General features: G+C 40.5%; 1 protein-coding gene across 1 annotated transcript; it reads right to left on the bottom strand.

The window, feature by feature from the left end:
- Nucleotides 1-269: 269 nt before the first annotated feature.
- Nucleotides 270-19,891, bottom strand: RNF103 (ring finger protein 103). The gene is made up of 4 exons (XM_065891060.1): nt 19,511-19,891; nt 16,721-16,860; nt 7,891-8,006; nt 270-2,286 (listed from the first exon to the last, which is right to left on the bottom strand). Exons 1-4 carry the CDS (start codon nt 19,734-19,736, stop codon nt 711-713), a joined length of 2,058 nt encoding a protein of 685 aa, XP_065747132.1. The 5' UTR covers nt 19,737-19,891; the 3' UTR covers nt 270-710.
- Between the last annotated feature and the right edge of the window lie 3,324 nt (nt 19,892-23,215).

Here is a 23,215-nt window from a genome sequence, read left to right as displayed (position 1 = left end):
TGTGGCCAATATGCTGTAGTTGATTTTATGTACATGAATATACTCGTAAATGATTTAATACTTAAAAAAAAGCCCCTCATGAAATTCCTTCCCATCAAAGCTAACCAAAGCTAACATCACCTCTGGCTAGGGTCAGCAACGTAATTTGTCTTGTTTTTACCCCCACGAGTCAAGAATCATATTTGACTTACCTGTGAAATTAACAAACCAGCAAAACACTTTTAGCACTCAGCCACCTTATCAAAAACAATTTTAAAAAAGCTGTAATCTTCTGGTTTTAAAATAATTTATTTCATAGGTCTGTTTTAATTTCATGTCTCAGAGCATACATTATTTAACCAAGAGGTGCTGGACACAGATTGTAAAAAGGGAGGAAACACTTAGGATAAGAAACTCCCTCAATTCCGTTAGAATTTGGCCCTACCTTGTAAAGTCTTGCTAGGATAAATTTCTATCATACTTCTTTTGTGCTTACAAAAAGACATTAACTTCCGAATTTCCAATGTTGTAAATAAAAATTTTTACATTTAAGTATGCATTCATATTGACACACGAGGCAACCAAATAATTGTCATCAACGTTAGCAAAATGTGTATTTCCTGTCACTGCACTAACATTAAATTAAACGTCAAACCACAAAAACTTGGTGACTAACATTAAAAAGGCAAGCTGTAGGATACGCAAAGCTTATAAAGGACAAATTGCACGTGTTAAGATGGGACATCATTTGACAAGGGCTGGTGGTGTGCATATGGCTGCTTTTTTTTGTAAGAAGGCCACCGGCAAACAGGACAACAGTGTCGGCCCCCAGCCAACCACATCACGATGCAATTCTGATGGAACACGTGACCACAGGGCAACCCCATTAGCAAACATCCATTTTCAAAATTCTCTAGGCAAACAACACATTCAGTACAATGCAGCATATCAGTAGGCCAAGTTAACCAATCAGGTTCCATGTCTTCATTAGTGCTATATGATCCATGTGACCGCCCCTTCCTTGCATAAGGGCTGGTCTGACAATATTTATTGGCACATGAACAAGCCTCAGGATCACAGTGACTTGCTCTTCCTGGAGAATTGTGAACCACGTTTTGTTTATCTTCAAATACTTCCTTCTCGCTGCTAAAAGTGTCTATGCTCTCACTGTCTGAGTCATTTTCAGTATCTTGAGGACCTTCCAACATTTCCTCTTCAGACTGGACTCCAAGGCATTTAAATCGCCACACTGGCAAGTTTTTAATATAATCAGTTGGTATCAGAGGGTGAAGCCAAAGGTCAGGGAAAGCTAATCGCTCCAAGAACAAGTCGGGGTCTTCGTCCCAATCAGATTCTACAGGGAAGTTCTGAAAAGAAGCAATCGGGTGGAAGAGGTAGCTGGTGTACCAGTCCCACAGACTTGACAACCACTCTAAGTTATTGGCATTGACTTCATCATTGTTGTTGTTGCGCCGTCTCTTCTTTTCAAAGTAATCGACTAGTAAACCATGTCCAAGGTATGTACTAAGAAACAAGGCTGGGTGTGAAGAATAAAACATCCAGTCTGCCCTGACCCATGAGGCCAGCGTGGTTGTATTGGAATATCTCAACAATTTTAAGCTATACTCATAAAAGCTATCTAAGTAAGGGAGCTGTAAAAAGCCCAACACCGGTAGCCAGGAAATAATTAATAGAGAATTATATGTCCCTAAAGTGCTTATGAGAACCACAAATCGTTTTATGGTAGCTCCTTGTGTGATAAATAAGTCCATCCAAGCCATAAGATTAACTAGAACCAAGCTCAAAACAAACAAATCATTTACTTCAGGTTGTACTGAGCGCAAAAATGAATCCATGGCCTGAAGGGATATAAATTCGCCTGTGTGGTTTCCATACCTGTAAATTCCTTCAGGAGTCCTAAGTATGTATGATGGCATGTTATACACACCAATATCTGTCATATAACTCTTGTTGTCCCAATTTTCCACATTTACAAAAATAAACTCAACCCTTCCAGTAAACTTTATGCTTAGTGCAGAGAAGAAAGCTGGGGGTTGGTCAAGGTTTGCAAATAGGTATATTTTTACCCAGTATTGATCACTTTTATTCCATTCTTCTTTCAAACGTTCAGCATTATAAATGGTTTTGATCCGTGAAGCTGCATGAGCAGTTATCCACTTAAAAATGTGCTCTACGTCAATCTTGCGCCCACTGTATTCTTTAAGCATGACTTTCCCTTTAGAAGTGCTTGTTTGTGGAACAGACATAATGAGTGTGGATCGTACCCAGCCTCTTCTCCTGCAGTATCTGTAAGAGAGGAGACTGCAAGTAAATAGCTAGGCCGCTAAATGAGCTAGCTTGCTTATCTTCACTGTTGTGCAAACAGTTTGTCTTTTCCCTGACACATTTCCTTAGCACTTGAAAGATACCCTCTCCCCAAAAACAAATTACCTGTAAACAGTCAAAAGTAGCACCAATACCTGGCAGTTGTATAAGAGGAAAAGCAAGCTCTCTTTTTATCATATTTTTCATTTGTATCTCTGTTTCTTTTCTTTCTTTTTTTTTTTTTTAAAGAAAAGTGTAGCTTGAAAAGCCTTAGAGTCAAGAGAATCGGCAAGTACTTCCAGCATCTACTATGAAACTACTAATGCATTATGGGCTAATAAGATCCTAAAGATAATAGGAAAATAATTCCTGTTCACAAAGAATTTAAAATCCTATTAAGGAGACAAAAGTATAAAACTGTATATATTCTATTACTAAATAATGTAAAGGAAGTTCAAAAAATCATTGGGAGTTTGGGCTGGTGCAGATTTCATGAAAAGTTTGGGAATTGAACTAGCTCTCGAAGGATGGTTAGATTCAGGTGGGCAAAGAAGAGAGAAGGAAACAGATTATCTTATATGCTGAGTCCCTGACTTGAATGCCAAGCTCCTGAGGGTAGGAGCCATGCTGTACCCACTTATTAACCCAAGCACCCACCACAGTGCCTGACACACACAAGCACTGGCCTAAAGTAATCTGCACGAAGGCTCACCTAGAAAAGAGCAAGTCCTATATTTTTCTGTACTCTCTCATCTCTTTAATGAGGACCATGAAGAGGAGTATTTGGAGAGATAATCAGAGAAACAATTTCCTTTAAAAACAAAAAAGTTTTTTTCTAAAAACCTACCATGTGGAGTTTTACAATATATAAATTTACCTCAGTAAAGTTGGAAAAAAGAAAATCTACCATGTGGATACATTTTGTTCACTACAGATTTGTAAGTGGATGGTAATAAATGTTTAATTTTGCTATTCAGAATACTGATGTAAAAATCACAAATGTTATCGCAGTGGGGGGGGAGGCGTGGCAGTGGGAGGCCCGCATACCGCAAAAGGGAAAAAAATCATAAATGTTATGCTTTACTTTAAAGTATGGATTATATTTTATTAAATTAAATAAGCATATTATACATTTATATGATCAGATTAAGATAGAAGTCTTGACGTACGTGGCATATGGTTTTATGATGATAGTACAATTAATTTTATCTCAGGAATTTTGTGATATAATTTAAGATAAGCGAAGACAACATGTTATGTCACAAAGACAAGGTTAGTAACGACTCTGGGAAACTATCTGGGTGACTCAGGATCAAAGACTACGACCCAGCTTCTTGTTGAGTTGATTTACTTCCTTAACAAGATAGATACCATTAATGTCAATATTGCTTTAATTGAAACGGGTTAAGAATTAGATACTCCGACAAAATAAAGTATCTTCTATTCTGTAACAGTGTATTTGTCCAATGCAAAGTAATAGTTCACTGACATGAATGCCATTTCCACCACCCTCCCCCCAAAACAACAAGTCAACTACATATAGATAGTTGCCTTGTTCACATCTTTTTTTTTTTTTTTTTGGTACACGGGCCTCTCACTGTTGTGGCCTCTCCCATTGTGGAGCACAGGCTCCGGACGCGCAGGCTCAGCGGCCGTGGCTCACGGGCCCAGCCGCTCCGCGGCATGTGGGATCTTCCTGGACCGGGGCACGAACCCGTGTCCCCTGCATCGGCAGGCGGACTCTCAACCACTGCGCCACCAGGAAAGCCCTCCTTGTTCACATCTTAAATGTCTAACTAGCTTTACTTTTTTAATTGCATAGGATACTGGGGATGACACATTTCTACTCTTGGTCATCCTGTTCATCTTTGTATAACCACCTCAGAGAATATTGGCCTTCTGATTTGTGTCATAAATTAAATGACAGTCTTTCAAACAGAAAATTTTACTGTGTAAAACAAGCCAAGTCTTACCTTAGTGCATACATTTCTTCATGGAAGAAAACAAATGTACTATGTACTTTCTTTTCAGTTCAGAACTCAGGGACAGTTTTAAGGTTTATCATTTCACAAGAATTTAAGAGTACCCAGGACAATAAAATTTTGTATGTCATCATATATCTTTCAAATTAAATCATGTTTTCCAGACTTGGAATCCAACACACAAATAAAGTACACCATATTAATTTTAAAACCCCACTGTTAGACAGAAAAGACTAATGCTCATATCAATATAAAAACTTTTTACTGCCAATTTAAAAAACCTCTTTAAAGGTCTGAATGAGTTCAATGATGACACCACGAAAATATCCTCTAGTTCTTAAAGTAAACCTTTTGAGATCTCTTAGAGAATCTGAAGACTAAAAATGATTAAAAAAAAAAAAACATAGCTAGTGAGTTTTGGGACTCCAGCTTCTGATAAGGCATACTATATTTAAAAAGAAACCTTGGTATTCTGTTCATAAAATGCTGTTTCTTCAGACAAGGTCATTGGTCTCCTTGGCCTTCCTGTCCTGCTCACCAGTCTTCCCTTTACTTTCTTTTCCCTGCTTAGCCCATGGGCACGCATCCCTGATTCTTTCACCATAAGCCCTCCCGGCCCATTTATCACTCAGCTCCTGTAATTCCCGTGCCATCCCACTCTTTACTATCTCTGCCCCGCCTCTCCAACCTCCCGATACATATCCCACGTCACTTCCTTCTTTCTCCATAGGTGGGGGGAGAAAAAGAGTAGAGAATAGACCTGACGGGGTAAAGGCCCAGGAGATAGATCACTGGGTTGGGGAATTCGAGGAACTGGGGCCAGGCAAGATGGCTGTGTGGGAAAGAAATGGAAACTGCTGCCATGGACAGAGTCAGGTACTGTACAGAGTGGAGGTCCTGAGTGTTCTTAAGGGGAGCAAAACAGGCCAGGAAAATACTACGATACAATGGGGCCAGCACATCAGAGGAGGCTGTCCTGGAGGCCACCCAAGAGAAGGAACTACAGTCAAAGAAAGCAGCATAGGCAGCAGAGTAGAGAGTTTTGCTGTTTTTAAAAATCTGAGATCAAGATGATGACTGAATTATTCAACATATTAAAATGCTTGCTTGCTGAAGAGCACTATTCTCTGCCCAGTTACACCCTGCATTGACATTCTAAACATGCTTTTCTATCATCTCCCTATTTTGTTCTTCTGCATCTCCATAATCCTCAAAAAAAAGGAAAAAAATGACCCTGATTAAGCACAGCATCTATGACAAGAATAGTTCTTACTCTAGTTGGAAGACTTTCCAAATCAAAGGAAACCAACATGACGATACTGAAACTGATATAAGTAACTCTGCATCAAGATCTTCATCTTTGTGATAAAACTAAGATGACGTAAAAGTGCTTGTTTAATAACAAAAAATTATAGCTGCAGTCAACAAAAAAGCAAAAAGTTGCTCAAAAAAGGTCTCTTCGGTCATAAATAAGAGGTGGGATTATCTGAAGACGAAGATGAAGGATTTAGAGAAAACTTGGAGGTAGATTATATGTATCTCTTCACCGTTCCTCAGCTGGTATAGAATCAAAAAGGGCTTTTCAAAAGAAAAGCTAGAAAAATTTGCGCTAAAGTCCACTGGACTCAATTATGACACTTCTGATGCATTTTGCTTTATAAGATTACATTAAAAATCAATTCTACTATTGCCTTCAGTTTTTCATGCTGAATAGATCATCTTCACTTTATGTCATGCTTAGTTTCATTTTGAATCCTCTATTGTTATTTAAGAACTTACGTTAGACTGAAATGTGTTTGACCTTTATATTTTTGTACTTACTTGGTATTTTCTAATATATTTATAAGTTAGTGTTTAAAATGTATTATTTAGTTTATTCATTAAAAAAGTAAGTTCTGAATATTTTTCAATAAATCGGTGATGGTAATACTGACTTGGCGTTATCTGAAAGAAAATCAAAACATCAGAACTATCATTTTTTCTGGTATTGCAATCACCAGTGGGAGAGAAAAAGATCTTTCACTTAGACCGTCTGGGAATGATGGAATAGGACCAAATGCCGCTGTCTTCGGTAAACACAAGACAGAAATAAGAATGATTTCCTTTTCATAAGAACATGAACACTTACGCTATCTTGGACATTTCAACCAAAGGCATTAGAATATGATCAAGGTTCTGTGCTGAAGATGAAAATGGGAGCTTTGTGGGTAAATGAGGAGACTAAATGTGAGTCAGGAGACACAAGTTCCCTTCTTATCCCCAACGTTTAAGAAGTCCTCCTACCACACATCTCAGCCTACACTACAAGTGAGCAAAACAAGAACAGTGAGGAAAATCGAAGCAAACGTAAGCCTGAAGGAGAAGGGCAGGAGAATCTGAGGTGAAGCAGTGGTGGAGGAGGGTTTTCTACAGCGAATGGGTCTCCCATTGTGACCACATATAACGGACATAGGTAAGCCGGGCATATCTACCTACATCAGAAACTACCTAACGTGGGGGCTTCTCCATACATATCATATGCCCCGTCCTCAGCACTGAACAGAACATGCTGTACGTGCTAATCTTTTTCTTTTAAATTTATTTATTTATTTATTTATATTTGGCTGTGTTGGGTCTTTGCACGCGGGCTTCCTCTAGTTGCATTGAGCTGGGGCTACTCATTGTGGTGTGCGGGCTTCTCACTGCAGTGGCTTCTCTTGTTGTGCAGCACGGGCTCTAGGCGCACGGGCTTCCGTAGTTGTGGCACGCGGGCTCAGTAGTTGTGGCGCACGGGCTTAGTTGCTCCGTGGCATGTGGGATCTTCCCGGATCAGGGCCCGAACCTGTGGTCCCCTGCACTGGCAGGCGGATTCTTAACCACTGCGCCACCAGGGAAGTCCAACTAATCTTTTATTAAATGTTTACTGAATGGATAATTAAATGAACGAGTGAATTCAAGTCATAACTTGGAGGAACTAGAAATTGAAATAAAACGCATTTCAAAGAAGAAACAATGGGATAATGAAACAAGAAATGATGTGACAGACTAAATACTGGAGATGATGACAAAAAGAAAATCAAAAATGCCTGCAAAGATTTTTGTCTGAGAAAATGGAAAAAAAAAATAGTAAAGGACAGAAAAAGAAAAGGCAGAAAGGGCACATGGTTTACTAAAAAAAAAGACGAATATGAATTTGAATACCAGGTTTAGGGAACAGAGTCTATCTGGGGTACTCGTATGGCAAATGGAAACGAGTGTCAAAATGCAAACGAGAGGTCCGAATCATGAAAGGAGATTTAGATCAGCACAAAGGTGTCACCTAAAGCCATCAATGTACTGAAGTCTCTTTGGGAAGTAAAATTGAAACAAAAAAGACCGAAGACATACTCTAAAGAGTCACCCCCGTTAGAAACAACATAGAAGAACCAGACAGAAAGAGAGCTCAGAGAGAAAGTAAGTAACTGCCAGTTATCAGAAACTATTCATCAGATACCTGTGTAGCTAACAACGTGCTAAACACGCTAATGAACTTTCAGTTTCAACAGGCTTCTAATACCACTGTCTTTATCACATTCAAAAAATTCTGGTCAGAACTCAAATTCTAGGAATTGCCCAATCAACTTACCTGGGGTCACTGGAGCAGTTAAACGTGCCTGTACGTATTCCAAATCTTGACACCTTTTTCACCATTTTCTCCCAGTGGATTTTACCCACCAAAGGACTTCTGTCATTTGCTATAACCTATTCCCCCCAAAAGAAAAACAGATACTTTAATCACCTAAAATGGAGTCAAACCCACCATTTACACCTATAACTTTACTTTTTTTGAAAAACATATTCTGTTCCTAGGTCTTGTTTACTATGTCATCATATTATCACTGCAATTCTTGTAAAAGGAGCAACTGTCCAACTGGAAAAGATTTAAAACACTGAATACAGTACATTAAACTCTCACACTCTGTGGTAGTTATGCAGAAGGGGAGTCAAAACCATATTAAAAAGCTGGCCACATTCGCCTCCATGTGGCTTATCCTCTAGAATTAACTTACACAGGAAGAAAATGGCCCTTGGAGTCATTTCTCTGCTCTAAAAAGAAAATTTTAAATAACCCAAATAAAGCTTACTAAAAATTACCACATGTGGGTTCAACGAGTTCAAATTTCACTTTTTTAAAAGTGTAATTATGGAGCCAAGAGTCAAACACATGTTTTCTATTAAACTATGCTTGACTAAAACAATATACTACTACTATGGCATTTTTCTTAACAATCACGAAAGGTTCTAACATATTAAAAAATTACCATTAATAAATCCTACATTCTTGAACTTCTAACTTCCAATTTGCAAATAGCTTTCGAACAGTTAGGATTGGGGGAAGAAAAAAACTTTTTTTAAATGTAGATTAACCTTCAAAATATGCAATGACTTTTCTCAGACTTTCTAATTGTTAATACCTTTTCCCTTTATTCCTTGTCTTCCTGATTTTAATGAATAGAGATACCAGTAAAAAACAAACAAAAAGTATATATTAAAAACAAAAATAACTAAATGGGAAATTAAAGGAAATCCAAAAGTGTCCTATGTCTTCATGAACCCATCTGTTTGATTTATTTTAAGCCCAGGGTATACAGGCCAAGTTTATTTTCATGAATGCTATATTACTGATACTATTTAATTCAAAATTACAGCACAATACTCCGGGGGCCTCTAAACTCTCTAGAAGGAAGGGCCATTTTCACGTTCACAAAGCCTCCAGGAAGTGAAATCCCAGGTGAGTGCGTGCAATGAGTGCCTGGGAGAGGCAAGAGTTGGTGCAAGTACCTCATCTCTGGTCTCTCTGCTGGGAAGTCTAACAAATTTCAAGGGCAGCAGGAGGAGAGAAAGTGTGTGGTGGTGACAAGTGACTTAAAGTTCACTTTATGTGCCAACAGATTACTGTCCAATAACCTTTGCCATATATCATTGATACTATCATCCTCATACCTACAGAGACACACACAGGTATGTAACACTTTGTAACATAACTTTGAGGCTTAATAAATACATACACAAATATAAAATTTAGGGCACTGAACAAATGGTTCTGATAGTACTTTTAAGTGAAAATAAATGGCCTTAATGAGGGAGGCACATGTTATTAAAATGCTCAGGCGGTTGAGGTAACCAGGAGGAGAGCAATTTGAGGCCATGGTCTTAGCAGGTGAAAGTGCTTTCTGAGGAGGTTCACACAGGTTACATTACCCAGTAAGTTCCTAGCTTCCACATTTTTCCATTGTCTAAAAGTACTTTATAAATTTTATCTGAAGAATAAGGGAGATGAAGCAAGGCAGGCTTTTCTCTTCTCTTGTTTTTCTTTTCCTGCCACTGAAGAGTCAATATAGTAGTTCTTTCTTCCATCAAGTAACCAAAGAAATCTTGAACTTATTTTTCAGATTACTCAGAAGGATTAAGAAATCTCTGTAAAATCATATCGCTATACTCCCTGGTCTTTGCCCTGTTTTTTAAAATAACTCCCCTTTCACTCCTATTTCCTGATCAAGGCCGCAAATAACCCAAACACTTCAGGTCTGTACTCATAATGACACTGTGTCAAGGGGGTAATCAGGCGGCTGCTTTCATCAATATAGGATTTGGGCCTCAGTCTAGGGGCATCTTTCAGGGAAGATCCTGATCACTGCACAGTCATCCAATGCTAAGAAAGGAAGCAGGAATGAGGGGGTTGTTCCAGGCACCCCTGCTTATAGGAAAGACAACAAAAGTGTGTGAAGAGAGGTGGTGAATATCTCTGAGGCAGGTACATGACAATGTTTAACTCCAGGGCCTTATTTATTCAGCAAGCTATTCCAACATTTGCTTTGAAGAGTTTAATGATTCCTGACGAAGAGAACCACACAAAAATGAAAAATCCCTTAGGCATTGCATGAAAGCATTTTATTTGACTCTTTAGTTACATTTACGCCATTAGAAATTGCTTTATCCAATGTCCTATATAGTTATATTATTCAACTGAAGGTTTAGCACAAATTAAATTTCGTGGAGGCCAAATTAAACAACCACTAAAAACGTTTTAACAAAATAACTCATCTGGCTTGTCACATGGCACAACAAAATACTCTAAGCCTATTACTACTGTGTCACATCAGTAACAGTTTCCAAGCTATAGCTCACATCCAAAAGCACACACAGTGATTCTGAATGGCATTCACTCTGGTGGTGAAACGGGAAACATATTCCCCTGCAGTTCACGAAGGATGTTGCATTCTCTGTGGGGAATATTCTCAGAGACTAGAAAAAACTAGATGAAAGTACAGCCTGAGTTCCAAGTCTCAAGTGTGGAACGGACCTGGCAACAGAGGCGAGCAGTGAAGCAATCTTTCCATCCCCCTTCCCAGGGTATCTGCCTCTCTAACCAGCAACCCTACACTTGCTCACCATTGTTTTCCCTGCAGCTAGCATGGTGCCTAAGTCAGGTGGGCACTTATTAAATATTTATGTTGAATTAAACTATTTCAGCTTTTTATGGTTTAGTAACTCATTCTCTTACTTCTGATTACATAGGTTCTCTAAAGGCTCCAAGTTTCCGATTTCTGTTATAATGCAAGTCCCTTTCCCAGCAACCTGTCGTCTGGGATGCTTTCCGACAAACATTAGCGTAACTAGTACCTGGCTATGCAACTGCACATCAATGTTCTTGACCCCAGTCACACACAAAGACTTCCAGTTCAGTGTATTTAAAAATACACTTTTTTCAGGAAAAAAAAACGACTAGGTTTTTCCTAGTACTAATTTTCCTGGTTTCTACTTTATCGTCTAATAGCTCTTTAGGATCTCTCAAGATGGTAGCACCATCACAGACCATCTAACTTAGCTGGAAAAGGTAATCTATGCTAAGAGTTTTTACTGGCCCACACATTTTAGTAAACCAAGCTGTGAGCTGTCTTACGGCACAGACTGTAGGTTATTCGTCTTTTTTGCCCTTATCACAGGTTCAGCTGGCACACATTAAATTTCAATAAATATTTGTTGGATGGTTGGATGAATGGATGAAACCAGTGGTTTGCTGGTAAATGTTTAACAACTAGCTGTCTAGAAGAAAACAGAAGCTCTGATTTCTATCATTTACTTATTTCCTTGGTGTAAACACTCCCACATGGCTGATTTCAAGTTACCAACGTGACATCTCTAACTGTGGAGTTGGAACGGGATGTTAACAATCGCCCTTCATGAAGCAGTTTGAGCTGGCTCCAGCACAGCACTGGAAGGAACTGAGTTGGACAGTGTGAGATGCTAAGTTGCCATATTTTCTGATGTCAGTCTTGTGTAGTCCAGTTAAACTTACAAAGAAAAACTGGGCCTCAGGTTATTGCTTACTCCCTTCCACATGTGTTACACTGGTATAAGAAAAAACCCACACACTTTCGCCTATTTTTTAGAGGTGGGTTTTATTACTAATCAGAACATCTGTCATTTCCCTTTTAATATTGTTAATCCCCATACAACAACATGGAGGCTAAATTAAATAACATAACTCCATATAAAAGGAGTGTAGAGCTAAAATATTTTTCTGCATCTCTCAATATTTCATTAGAACAGCGAGTTTCTACTTTCAAAATCATAGACCACAGGGACTTCCCCAGAGGTCCAGTGGTTAAGACTCTGCGATTCCACTGCAGGGGGCATGGGTTCGATCCCCAGTCGGGGAACTAAGATCCTGCATGCTGCACAGCATGGCCAAAAAAAAAAAAAATCATAGACCAACCTAAATATATATATGCAAATTGTATAAAATCATTAAAAGTGAAGATGAGTAATTGACAAAAACAAAATTCAACAGCATTTAATTATTTCTTTGGTAGCCTCACTAGCTTTCTTTGAGTAAACACAAATAAAAGCTCTTCACCAATACAAAATAAAGGATAAGATGGCTTGCCAAGTATTTCACCTTTAGCATAGTGTCAAGAGAGGAATAAATAACTTAGAACCTCCCTGAACAAAACTACTGTCTAGGAGTAAAAAATAAACAAGTTTTAAAACAGCTAGTAACTCTTTTCAGCCAAACAGGAACCGTATTAACATAATACTTCAGTAAATATTGACCTAAAGCTTTACTTTAAATCATATGATGCTTTTCACTGCTACCTCAATTCCACTGATGTTAAATTCCTTATAATGTGACAAAGCCAGCAGAGAACAGATAGGACAGTCCCTCTTTGAACTTCTTTGAACAAAAGTCAAAATGTAGAAATAGAAATGTTAAGATAAGGATAAATCCATAAACTCCACAATGTACACTAACTTTTCCATTTCAAAAGCCTATCTACTGGGACTTCCCTGGTGGCACAGTGGAATCCACCTGCCAAGGCAGGGGACACAGGTTCGATTCCTGGTCCGGGAAGATCTCACATGCCGTGGGGCAACTAAACCCATGCACCATAACTACCGAGCCTGTGATCTAACGCCTGTGTGCCGCAACTACTGAGCCCGCGTGCTGCAACCACTGAAGCCCTCGTGCCTAGAGCCCATGCTCCGCAACAAGAGAAGCCACCACAATGAGAAGCCCACGCACCGCAGCGAAGAGTAGCCCCTGCTCACCACAATTAGAGAAAGCCCGCGTGCAGCAACAAAGATTCAACACAGCCAAAAAAAACAAAAAAACAAAAAAAGGCCTGACCAAGAATCTTTTGAAAGAAAAGTAACTTCTATTTGTGAGGCTAAAAAGATTGGTAGGCAGCAGAATCAAAGAATCCACAAAACTGGAAATAAAGAGCTAATGAAAGATATGAGGTCAGGTTAGGAACAAAGCAGGAAAACTTAGAATGTTAGAAAGAAGTGAGAGAAAAAAGATGACTTGGTTCTTTCATGGATTACAGTGTATTGTTGCTAAAGATGTCCCATATGTGTTGCTGCCTTAGAAACTAAAATTAGTTCTTTCCACCTCATATTACAGAGAATACAGGAGAGACATGAAAAAGCTTCACACGAAAAGAAGTGTGCTAACACTCTGCTTTAATGTAAGGATAATTCATGAGCAGTAATACATCTTAAAAGAGGAGAAAGATATGAAGACCATTAACATGTATTATTCAGAAAATAAACTCATGAGTTACTGAGAAGATAGAAATCATAAGGGATATAGGATGAATTAATTAAATTATAGAAATTCATGTTTCCTTTTGTAGTGTCATTCCACATGCAGTGTCACCAAAAAAGATAATCAACCTGGATTATCTTTTATTATTACCAACCCATTCCAGAAAAATAATGAACTGACCAAGTGATGGAATAGCTAAGTCATAAACCCATTTATTAAAGTCACATTTTCCCCAAATCAGTAAATCTAGACATCCTTTCAATGACATATAAAGTCTAAAGTGCTAATTATCAGTTATATGCTACCTGAGAGTTAGGTATTCATCTGAGTGTATAATTCATCTGAGTAAGAAAATGATATTGGAAACCTGGGAGAAAAAGAGGAAAGAACTTTGATGTGCTTAAATATTCTTATCCAGGATACCTAAAATAAATGCAATATGAAGAAGATTGAATTGTTTGGGAACTATGCATCCTCACAGATTAAAAAAAAACGACAATGATAGAGCAAATTGAAATGAGTCAGCTTCTTTTAAAACAAACAGAAAAGAATGATAATTCAAACTGTTAAAAACTGAATTCTTGGGCTTCCCTGGTGGCACAGTGGTTGAGAAGCTGCCTGCTAATGCAGGGGACACGGGTTCGAGCCCTGGTCTGGGAGGATCCCACATGCCGCGGAGCAACTGGGCCCGTGGGCCACAATTACTGAGCCTGCGCGTCTGGAGCCTGTGCTCCGCCACAAGAGAGGCCGTGACAGTGAGAGGCCCGCGCACCGCGATGAAGAGTGGCCCCCGCTTGCCACAACTAGAGAAAGCCCTTGCACAGAAATGAAGACCCACACAGCAAAAATAAATAAAATAAATTAATAAACTCCTACCCCCAACATCTAAAAAAAACAAAACTGAATTCTTGAATGTTATCCTTCACAAGAGATGAGATAAATATAATCTGAACTGAAAGAATGACAAGCAACTGAGAGTATTTCTCTTCTGTTTTGAGAAGATATTTTCAATTAAAAAACAAAACAACATGGCCCTCTCTTAGGAGCTTAAACCAAAGTGTCTGTGCTGATTAGCTTAGCTAGCGAGTTCAGAGTGCTGAAGGCACTGTGACTGAGGTTTCGATCTCAATCTTCTCAGTTGCCCTACCAGAGACTGTTCTTCCAACCCAAGCCAGCCATTTGACAGATGTAAGCCACTGGCCCGAGGGAACACAAGCCAGACAGTGGTGATCAGTGCAAATCTTGAAGGTCACTGGAAAAATTGTGTCTTACTGCACCATTCACTATTGATGCCTATGAAGTCTAAAAAAACATTTTCAGAGAAAAATAATTCCGTGATTAGAATTTATAACGTTTACATTCACTACCATTCGTTACTTGTTCTTCACTTCATTCAAGTATCACCTTATCAGGGAATTCTTTGCCACTCTCTTGTCTCCTTACCCTGCTTATTTTTCTTCTTAGCACTTTCCACTAACTAATGTTATATTAAATATTTATTTAGTTAGTGCCTCCCTCTCCCAACTGGAATGTGAGCTGCCTGAAAGGGCAAGGACTTAGCCTGTTGTATGCTCCTGGTATATCTCCAGAGCCTGGTGTACAATTAACTGCTGAATAAACTGTATGAATTTTGTAACATCTTAAGGGAGTTTAATCCATGCTTACCTTTAATATGACATAGAAAAATAGTAGATCATTTATAAGCCAAGACTATAATGCTAATTAGTGAAGCAGAATGTGTTCGTAGTCTATAGGCAGCACTCTATATACCAAAAGAATTTCCAGACTTTTGACATAGGTTTTTCCAACTTTGGAAGGTGTTCAGCATCTTTACCATTCATCTCTATGGGACCGTTCAATGTGTGGACAAACATGAGATATAGGACACAGGGCAGTGGGACTGGCTATTCAGTTCAGTCTCAGGAATAAAATTGAAGTTACCAAAACCATTAAGTCTTCTTCGATCAAACTATCAGAAATAAATATCTGGGAAAAGAAATAGAATAACTATTTATAAATTAAGGCTTTAAAGATGCTACAGTTTATTTTTTCAATACCAATAATTTAACACACAAACTAGAATTTGATGGATAATGTATAGACAATACCCATACCCTCCTCCCAGTTTCTCTGTTTGCTAGACTTAAAAAATGCCGAATTAGATTATCTGGAGGGTAAAAGGTCAAACACAATAAGAAGGTTGCAAGTAAAGGAAAGGTCATGGATATCCAATGCAATCACCTGAAGAATTCCCAAACTTCAACCCGTTAGCCCAGTGGACTATAGTACTATTCTATCTTCTTTAGGTGTATATGTATTTATTTGAGGCCATGTGCTACAGAAAATCTATCTATCCACAATCATATTGCAAATCAGTGACAGGACCAGATCTGCAAATAAGGTATCTGGACTCAATAGCTTTTTCTACCCTATTTTGCAGTCATTGTTCTCAGGAAGAAATATGAAGCAGCAATTATTTTGTTTTTTATGCCCTGAATGAAACTTTGCCAACCCCAATGTGAAATAACAAGAACACTGGACAAGAAATGAGGGGGTCTGGGATTTGATTCTCGTTCAATAATCATAATTTTAGCTGAATTCATGTTGCTAATTTACTTAATATGTTACTTTAAGTGAACTTATATTTTAAAAAATTTAAATAACTTTAGACTTTCCCTAAGCAATATTTATGAAATTCCATGTTCAATATAATATTGATTTTTTCTAATTTACATAAAAATACACAAATGATAATGTATGTCCACTCATTTACCATGAGTGGCACATAAACCACACTTTGGGAAGCATAAAAGATGATTTTTAAGGCCCTTTATAGCTCTAAAATTCTAATATGCTAATTAAATCTCACAGTTTTGATAGCATAAGAGCTACGGTTTAAAATTATAATCTCATCAATTTCATGAGCAAAGTAGTAAGTTCCCCCACCATTCCCCCCATAGGCGCCAAGTTGGCTATAGTTCTTTCTTTAGAAACAAAAATGATGAATTAAAAACTGAATTAAAAACTGGAGTTAACAAAAGCTGAGAGAAACAGTACAAATCACTAAATAAAAGGAATATATATATGTTTCTTACTTTATAATGCAGATCCAACAACTAAAATGGATTTGCTTCTGCTGATTCTTAACAAAAGTCAACCCTCTTTCCCCGACACTTCCCTTCCCCCACTCTTTAATTAATTTTCATTTTTGTTGGTCTGCAAAACCTCTTTAAGTGGACAGTGGAGCCTCCCTATGAGAAGTGAGTTATGTCTAAGAAACATGACACAAGCACACAGAAGTGTCACCAGCTGGTGACTACTATTTTGGTAAAAATAATTTCACTTCTATCACTGTTTCTAATACCTGAACCAGCCAGATGCCATCTTTTGTGTCTTCTACAAGCTCATAGAAGTGCATTTCACCACTGAAATTGGTACTAGAAACAGATTCAGATGCTTCTTCTTCTTTGAGTGCAGAATAAAGCTCACCTTCCATCAGGTCACCTGAAGAAAAGAAAAAATAACACTAATAAGATTGCAAAAATCTCATGTTCCCAACTTCAATGATAAATTCTATTTTATACTGTTAAAAACTTATGTCACTGTACTTTCACTGCACTCTACAGAAGAGTAGAACCTGAATACACCTATTTAAGACTCATACGTTTAGTAAATATGTAAGAAGAACCTTCTATGTGTCAGGCAAAAGTGAACAAAACAGATAAAAATCCATCTCCTGATGGAGTTTATATTCTAGTGGCATCACCACATAATTTATTAGGAAATTACTGAATTTATGTCAGCCCCAAAAACCATCACAATATTATTCAGCTTTTGTCCAGGCCTCAAATAATTTTTAAACAGTATGATTTATATACTTCTTTTTTTTTTTTTTGCGGTATGCGGGCCTCTCACTGTTGTGGCCCCTCCCGCTGCGGAGCACAGGCTCCGGACGTGCAGGCTCAGCGGCCATGGCTCACGGGCCCAGCCACTCCGCGGCACGTGGGATCCTCCCGGACCGGGGCACGAGCCAGCGTCCCCTGCATCGGCAGGCGGACTCTCAACCACTGCGCCACCAGGGAAGCCCGATATATACTTCTGACTGACAAGAATTAGAAATGGGTTTACAAAATTTGCTATCACCACCTGCGTAACATAGCAACAGGGCTTATATGACTTGGAGGTTAGATACAAAAGATTACCTAGAAGAACAAATTCCATATTCATACACAAATTTACAGTGTAAATTTACACTTTGTATCATCAAATAAAAAGTACAGAAAAACACGTCAAATTATTTTAACTTTTGTCTTAAATGTTAACAATGCAAAAACAAGTACCGTATCATGACAGCAGCAAAACCACCCACAACCAATATGTAAATTATAAAGTTAAATTGCTATACCAAGACCACTCTGCTATAAAATGTGTGATCTGAGTCATATTTTTGTGAGCTGTGTGTATTCTTTAAATATTATGTGCACTCCTTGTACACTCAAAGTTACAAGTATTTTTAGGCCCAGAGGAAGGCAACACTAAATAAAAGTCCCAAGAAAAAAAATGTGGTATCAAATTACTTTACCATGAAGAATGATTTGGCTGGGGCAGTTTAGGTACTTTTCACTTCTAAACCTAGAAAGTTCATTTATTAGAGATCTTCTACTTTACTTTATTCCCCCTACCCTATATGCCAGCCATGGTAGTAATAAAAGTCACCATAAACCAGTCAGTAAACAAGAGGCACAATTTTATGCAAATAACACACAATTTTATGTTTTCTCTAAAGAAAAATGCATCACTTTTACAGAGAGTGTTCCCTCCTCTATCCCAGTAGTGATTTTAACCTTAATCTGCAAATACCTGAGTGCTCAAGTCCTCTGGAGTTAGGACTCTTGTCTATCATACTACATGGCTATAAGATACTAAATAAGGGAAAAAAATTGTCTTGTAAAAGACACAGCTGACAGATATACTTGAAACAACAAAAAAAGACAACTATCAGTTTCAATTGCTTCCTACAGCAACCCAGAATGCCCTTCTCAAATTACAGTAAGTTCTCCTTCCAGGAAGTGTATCTAAACCAAGATATATTTTGTCCAGGGGTGAAAAAAATTAAGCCCATTTCTCACCCAATCCTACCCCAAAACCAACAGTTATTGAAAATGCATTCTTTAAGATGTTAAATATCTCTTAGCTCAATTCTATCAATATGTCCCAACCCATTTAAGCTGATGCAGCCCCTGTGGCATAGAAGGGAAAAAGCAGTTTACACCCAAGATATAAGAATTAAAAAAAAAATCCTTACAGAAATATAAATAAACTCTTTCGAAACAAACAAGATAGGCATTCACAAAAAATATTCACCTCATTTTCACCAAATTTAAAGTATGAAAAGCTAATACTGTGCCCTGTACACTTTCTCTATATTTAAACTCATTATTTAAAATTTAAATCCTAGAAAAATTTTTTACTATTTAATTTTGTATCTATATGACATGATGGATGTCCACTAAACTTCCTGTGATAACCATTTCATGATGTATGTAAATCATGCTGTACATCATGCTGTACACCCTAAACTTGTGCCGTGCTGCAAGTCAACTATATCTCAATAAATCTGGAAGAAAAAATAAAATAAAAAACAAAATAAAATTTAAATCCTAGGCCTAAATGCCTCTTTGATATTAAGTATTCCAATGATGTTTTTCCCCTCCGGGTAACTTGTTATTACTATGGTGACAAATGCTGCTATCTACAGAGAACGTTTTGGGGTTTTTCTTGTATACTTATGAATTTCAACTGACAAATAATGCTTTGCAATTTGTTTGTAACTGGTTGACATTTCCGAAATTTGAGAAAAACACTCAATTTGGTAAACGACACTAAGAAGCTGCACTTTAAACTGTTATTTTAAAATAACCTTAGGAAGGCACACCAACACCCCTACAAATAATTCCAGCCCAGGCCCCTTCCAAAAACTGGGATTTACTGTTTTTTTGGTAGAAAACCTGGACAAAGGAAACCCGGGCAGCTCTGGAAGAAGTCTGCTTAACCCTTCCAGGTACCGCCTCATTCTGGGGGACCACCAGGTACGAGGAAGTACGGGTCGTCCCCTCCTCCGAGTGGAGGGGACCCTCGGGGAGACGATACTCGCCTGACTTTTCCACCAGTTCCCGGACATCCTTCTTCTCGGGCAACCCCGAGTACCCCAGCCCCCGGCACTCCAGAATGGTCTTCAGCTTCTTGAAGCTCAGTGCCACCGGATCCACCAGCTGGGTGGCAAAGATGCCAGTTTCGTACCACACAATGGCCTCAAAAAACCTGGCCAGGACGAACAGGACCAGAAAATAGAGGAGCAAGAAAAAAAGCTTCAGCCACATCTTCCCCTGCGTCTTCGCTCTTTTCGGAGAGCTCAGAACACGGAGGAGAGGAGGGGAGACTGGGGGAGTGTGGGCGAGGGCACCAGCCTGGCGTGGGGTACGGCGCCCGCCGCCGTCACTGCGGGGCCATCCCCGGCGGGAGGCAGGTGGACTGTGCGGGGGTGAGGAACAGACCAGCAGGGGCAGAGGCGCAGAGCCTCGCGCGGGGCCTTCCAGTCAAGAGGCGAGAAAAATAAAGGGGGAAAAAATTTAAAAGTCCACCCATTAAACCCCGAAAGGAGAGAGGCACGGGGAGACCCCGCGGGTAAGAACAAGATGAGGGCCGATTCCGCCGGCGGGGGGCACTGGGATGTGGCGGGGTCGGCCTTCTAGCACCGTAATCTCAACGGAGGAGGGGGAAGGCCAAAAAAATCATTCAGATTCACAAAGGAAGAGGGGGCCGGGCTGCAGGCTGGGGCCAGAGGGGCGGCGGTCCCGGGAGGCTGTTGGAGTCGGCCGGGCTGAGGCCGGGCTCCCACGGCGGCAGTCAGGAGGGTGCGGTGCTCGGCGGGGCCAGGCCCGGGGCCCAGCGCGGGGAGGACCGGCCGCTGCAGCGCCGCGCCCGGCGCCCAGGCCCCAGGCCCCGCCGGCCGCGAAGGCTCCACGAGAAGCGCGGCGGGGAACGGCGGCGGCGGCGGCGAGTGCAGGTTCGCTCAGGCCGGCGGGCGGCGCCTTTCAGGCTGGCGGGCACCGCGGCCCGGCCCAGGAGGGGGCGTCGCAGTCTCTGCAGAAGGAAATGGGGCGCGCGAGGCGACGGTCCCGGAGAAAAAACGCAAAAATAGGCCCGAGACGTCTCCCCGGGGCGGCTCTCCGGCTGCCTCCTGGTCACGCAGCGCTCGCCCCGCTCGGATGGGCGGCGCGGGTTCCCGCCGCCGTCCCCGACGCCCCCTCCCCCGCGAGAGGCCGCTGCCGCCGCCTCGGGACTAGAGGATCCTCGGCGGCCACGGCCCAAACCGAGACATAACAACTGACGTCGGCTGCGGGGCGGGGCTTCGGGCGGGGCCACAAGGGGAGTGCCCGCCGGGCGGCGGTGGGGAGGAGAGGGTACTGGGAAGGAAGAGGGCGCCCAAGCCTGGGGGCGGGAGAGCGGCGCGGAGCCCCAGCCTCGACGCGGTCTCTTCTGCGCTCCCGAAGTTGCCTCTCCAGTGTCTCCTCCTCTCTCTTTCCTTTTGCCCTGCAGATGTTTAGTAAGTGATTTTGTCTGAGGGTTGCAGTTAGGACTGTGTCGCTTTGTGTGTTTTTTGGTAAAAATGGGGCAGCTAATCATCCTCTTAAAATAAGTAAAAATAAGAGTACGTGTATGCCAGGTCCCGGTTAACTGGGAAAATTTTGGCGCAGTTGGTTTGAGATGGTAGAAGGCGAAACCCAGAAAACAATGATTTTCCATCTCTAGGTGAGAATGTAGTAGTTTGCGCATTTCTGTGTTGAAGGAGATTTGGTCAAAGGGGGAGGCAGAACTAGGCTCACCCGTCCCTGCCCGTTACAAAGGCCTCACCACACCCCCTCCTCACCCGTCGCAGTTTCAGTCTCAGGGGCGTTATAAGCCAGGTATCGAAATGCTGAGTTCCCAGGGCAAAGGTTGTTCAGTGTGGATATGTCCCAGTGCAAATTTTCCCAGCGTTTTCTTTCATCACCCTCGCTGAGTGGGGCATCTCCAGCGAGAGGAACTTACATAAATTGAGTAACGTGGGTGAGCACGCAGTACGCGGTTCTGTATTTATTTAACCCCGGTAGAGCATACTCTTCCTGTCGATCTCTGTGCCAATCTTGAGGGAGAAGGGGATTGCATACATAAAATAAACAAGTCTGGCTTCTACCAGACCCCTTGATGAGGAAGAAGAAGACTCAGAAATTACAAGAGAAACGTTAGCTATTGTGCAAAGCTGTCAAATGTCCTGAACTAGGGGTGAAAGTTGTAGCAAGAATATAGGTGTGATCCTCACGCTTGGAACAAATGAGGAATGGAAAGCAAAGAATGGACCGTGAGAATGTAGCCTCAGAGTGGTACCCTTTTAGAATAAAGCAAACAAAGGCATTTCAGTGTCCAGCTAGTGGAGGATTATTTAGCAGGGATGGGCCCAGGGACGAGGGAGAAAGAATCAGAGGAGGAGGTGTAGGAATGTACAACCAGCTCTTGGCCTCTGCGTGTGTGTCTTAACTTGCCTCAATGTGGCTTTGTTTCCAGGGCTGGCAGATCAACGTGCGAGGCTGTATTAAACATTCTAAAACACTTGGTTCTGAAATTTCAGAATCCTTGGGCATGTCACAGTGATGCTGTTACTGGGTGATATTGCTGTTCAAACCTTGACATATAAAGTGATGTCCTTCACCTCAAAGAAATGTACTCACTGGAGAGGAAAGACTGCAAGAGGGGCAGGTGGGGAAAATTGGGGTGGCTGAGGATGGAACCAGCCAGGCCAGAGTTTCAAATTGGAAAAATATTAGATTATAGAAGGGACTGGAAAGGAGTTACTAAAGAACACTTTGGACATTTCTTGTTTGTCTTAACTGCCTCCCATCCTCAACACCCTGGATTTGTTCCTCAAGGTTAAAACCCTTAGGAAAGATTACAGCACTGATAAAAGAACATGAAGGGTTGGTGGGAAATAGGGATATGGACATTTACATCCTCTATTGATGGGAATGTACAACCTTTCAGGAGAGCAATTTACAGCGCGAGTTAGAAGGCCCCCTGAAATATATGCTCTTTGGCACAGTGATCTCACTTCAGGGAACTTATCCTGAGGAAAGGATAGAATGTGTGCACAAAGATGCATGTGCAGAGTTTTGTTATTATTGTAAAGTTAATAATAGAAAAAGAGAGAAAAAAAGGGAAAACCCAGGTGAACTATTAGGCAGCTACTAAAAAGAAAGATAACTGTGTGCATCTTTATGTGATGGGATTTAGATGATTTAATTTTTTTCTCTTGTGCTTTATCTCTGTTCTTTTTCTGAAGTAATCATACATTATTTTTGTAATTTAAAATTGTGTTTTAAAACATAAAACAGGGACTTCCCTGGTGGTCCAGTGGGTAAGACTCCGTGCTCCCAATGCAGGGGGCCCAGGTTTGATCTCTGGTCGGGGAACTAGATCCCGCATGCATGCCACAACTAAGAGTCAGCATGCTGCAACTAAAGATCCCACGTGCAGCAGCTAAGACCCAGTACAGCCAAAATAAATACATAAGTAAATAAATATTAAAAAACAAACGAACAAAAACCCCCCACTAGAACTGCTTCCCTCGTCTTGAGGTTTAGCAGCAGGGATTCATCCTCCAGGACTCTAAGGGAGGTGTGGGCTGTCCTTCCATGAGGATGATTTCAGTTTCCACTATGCCTAACTGGGCAGATTAATTAGAATTTCTGTTCCAAGACCAGGATGACAAAAGGATGTTTGAAATATTTATCGTTTTTCATAATCTGTTTTTCTAACAGCTAGA

The sequence above is a fragment of the Phocoena phocoena genome, chromosome 14, assembly GCF_963924675.1.
Source record: "Phocoena phocoena chromosome 14, mPhoPho1.1, whole genome shotgun sequence".
NCBI lineage: Eukaryota > Metazoa > Chordata > Mammalia > Artiodactyla > Phocoenidae > Phocoena > Phocoena phocoena.
Note: the sequence above shows the minus strand (reverse complement) of the source record. Positions and strands in the feature narration are given on the sequence as shown.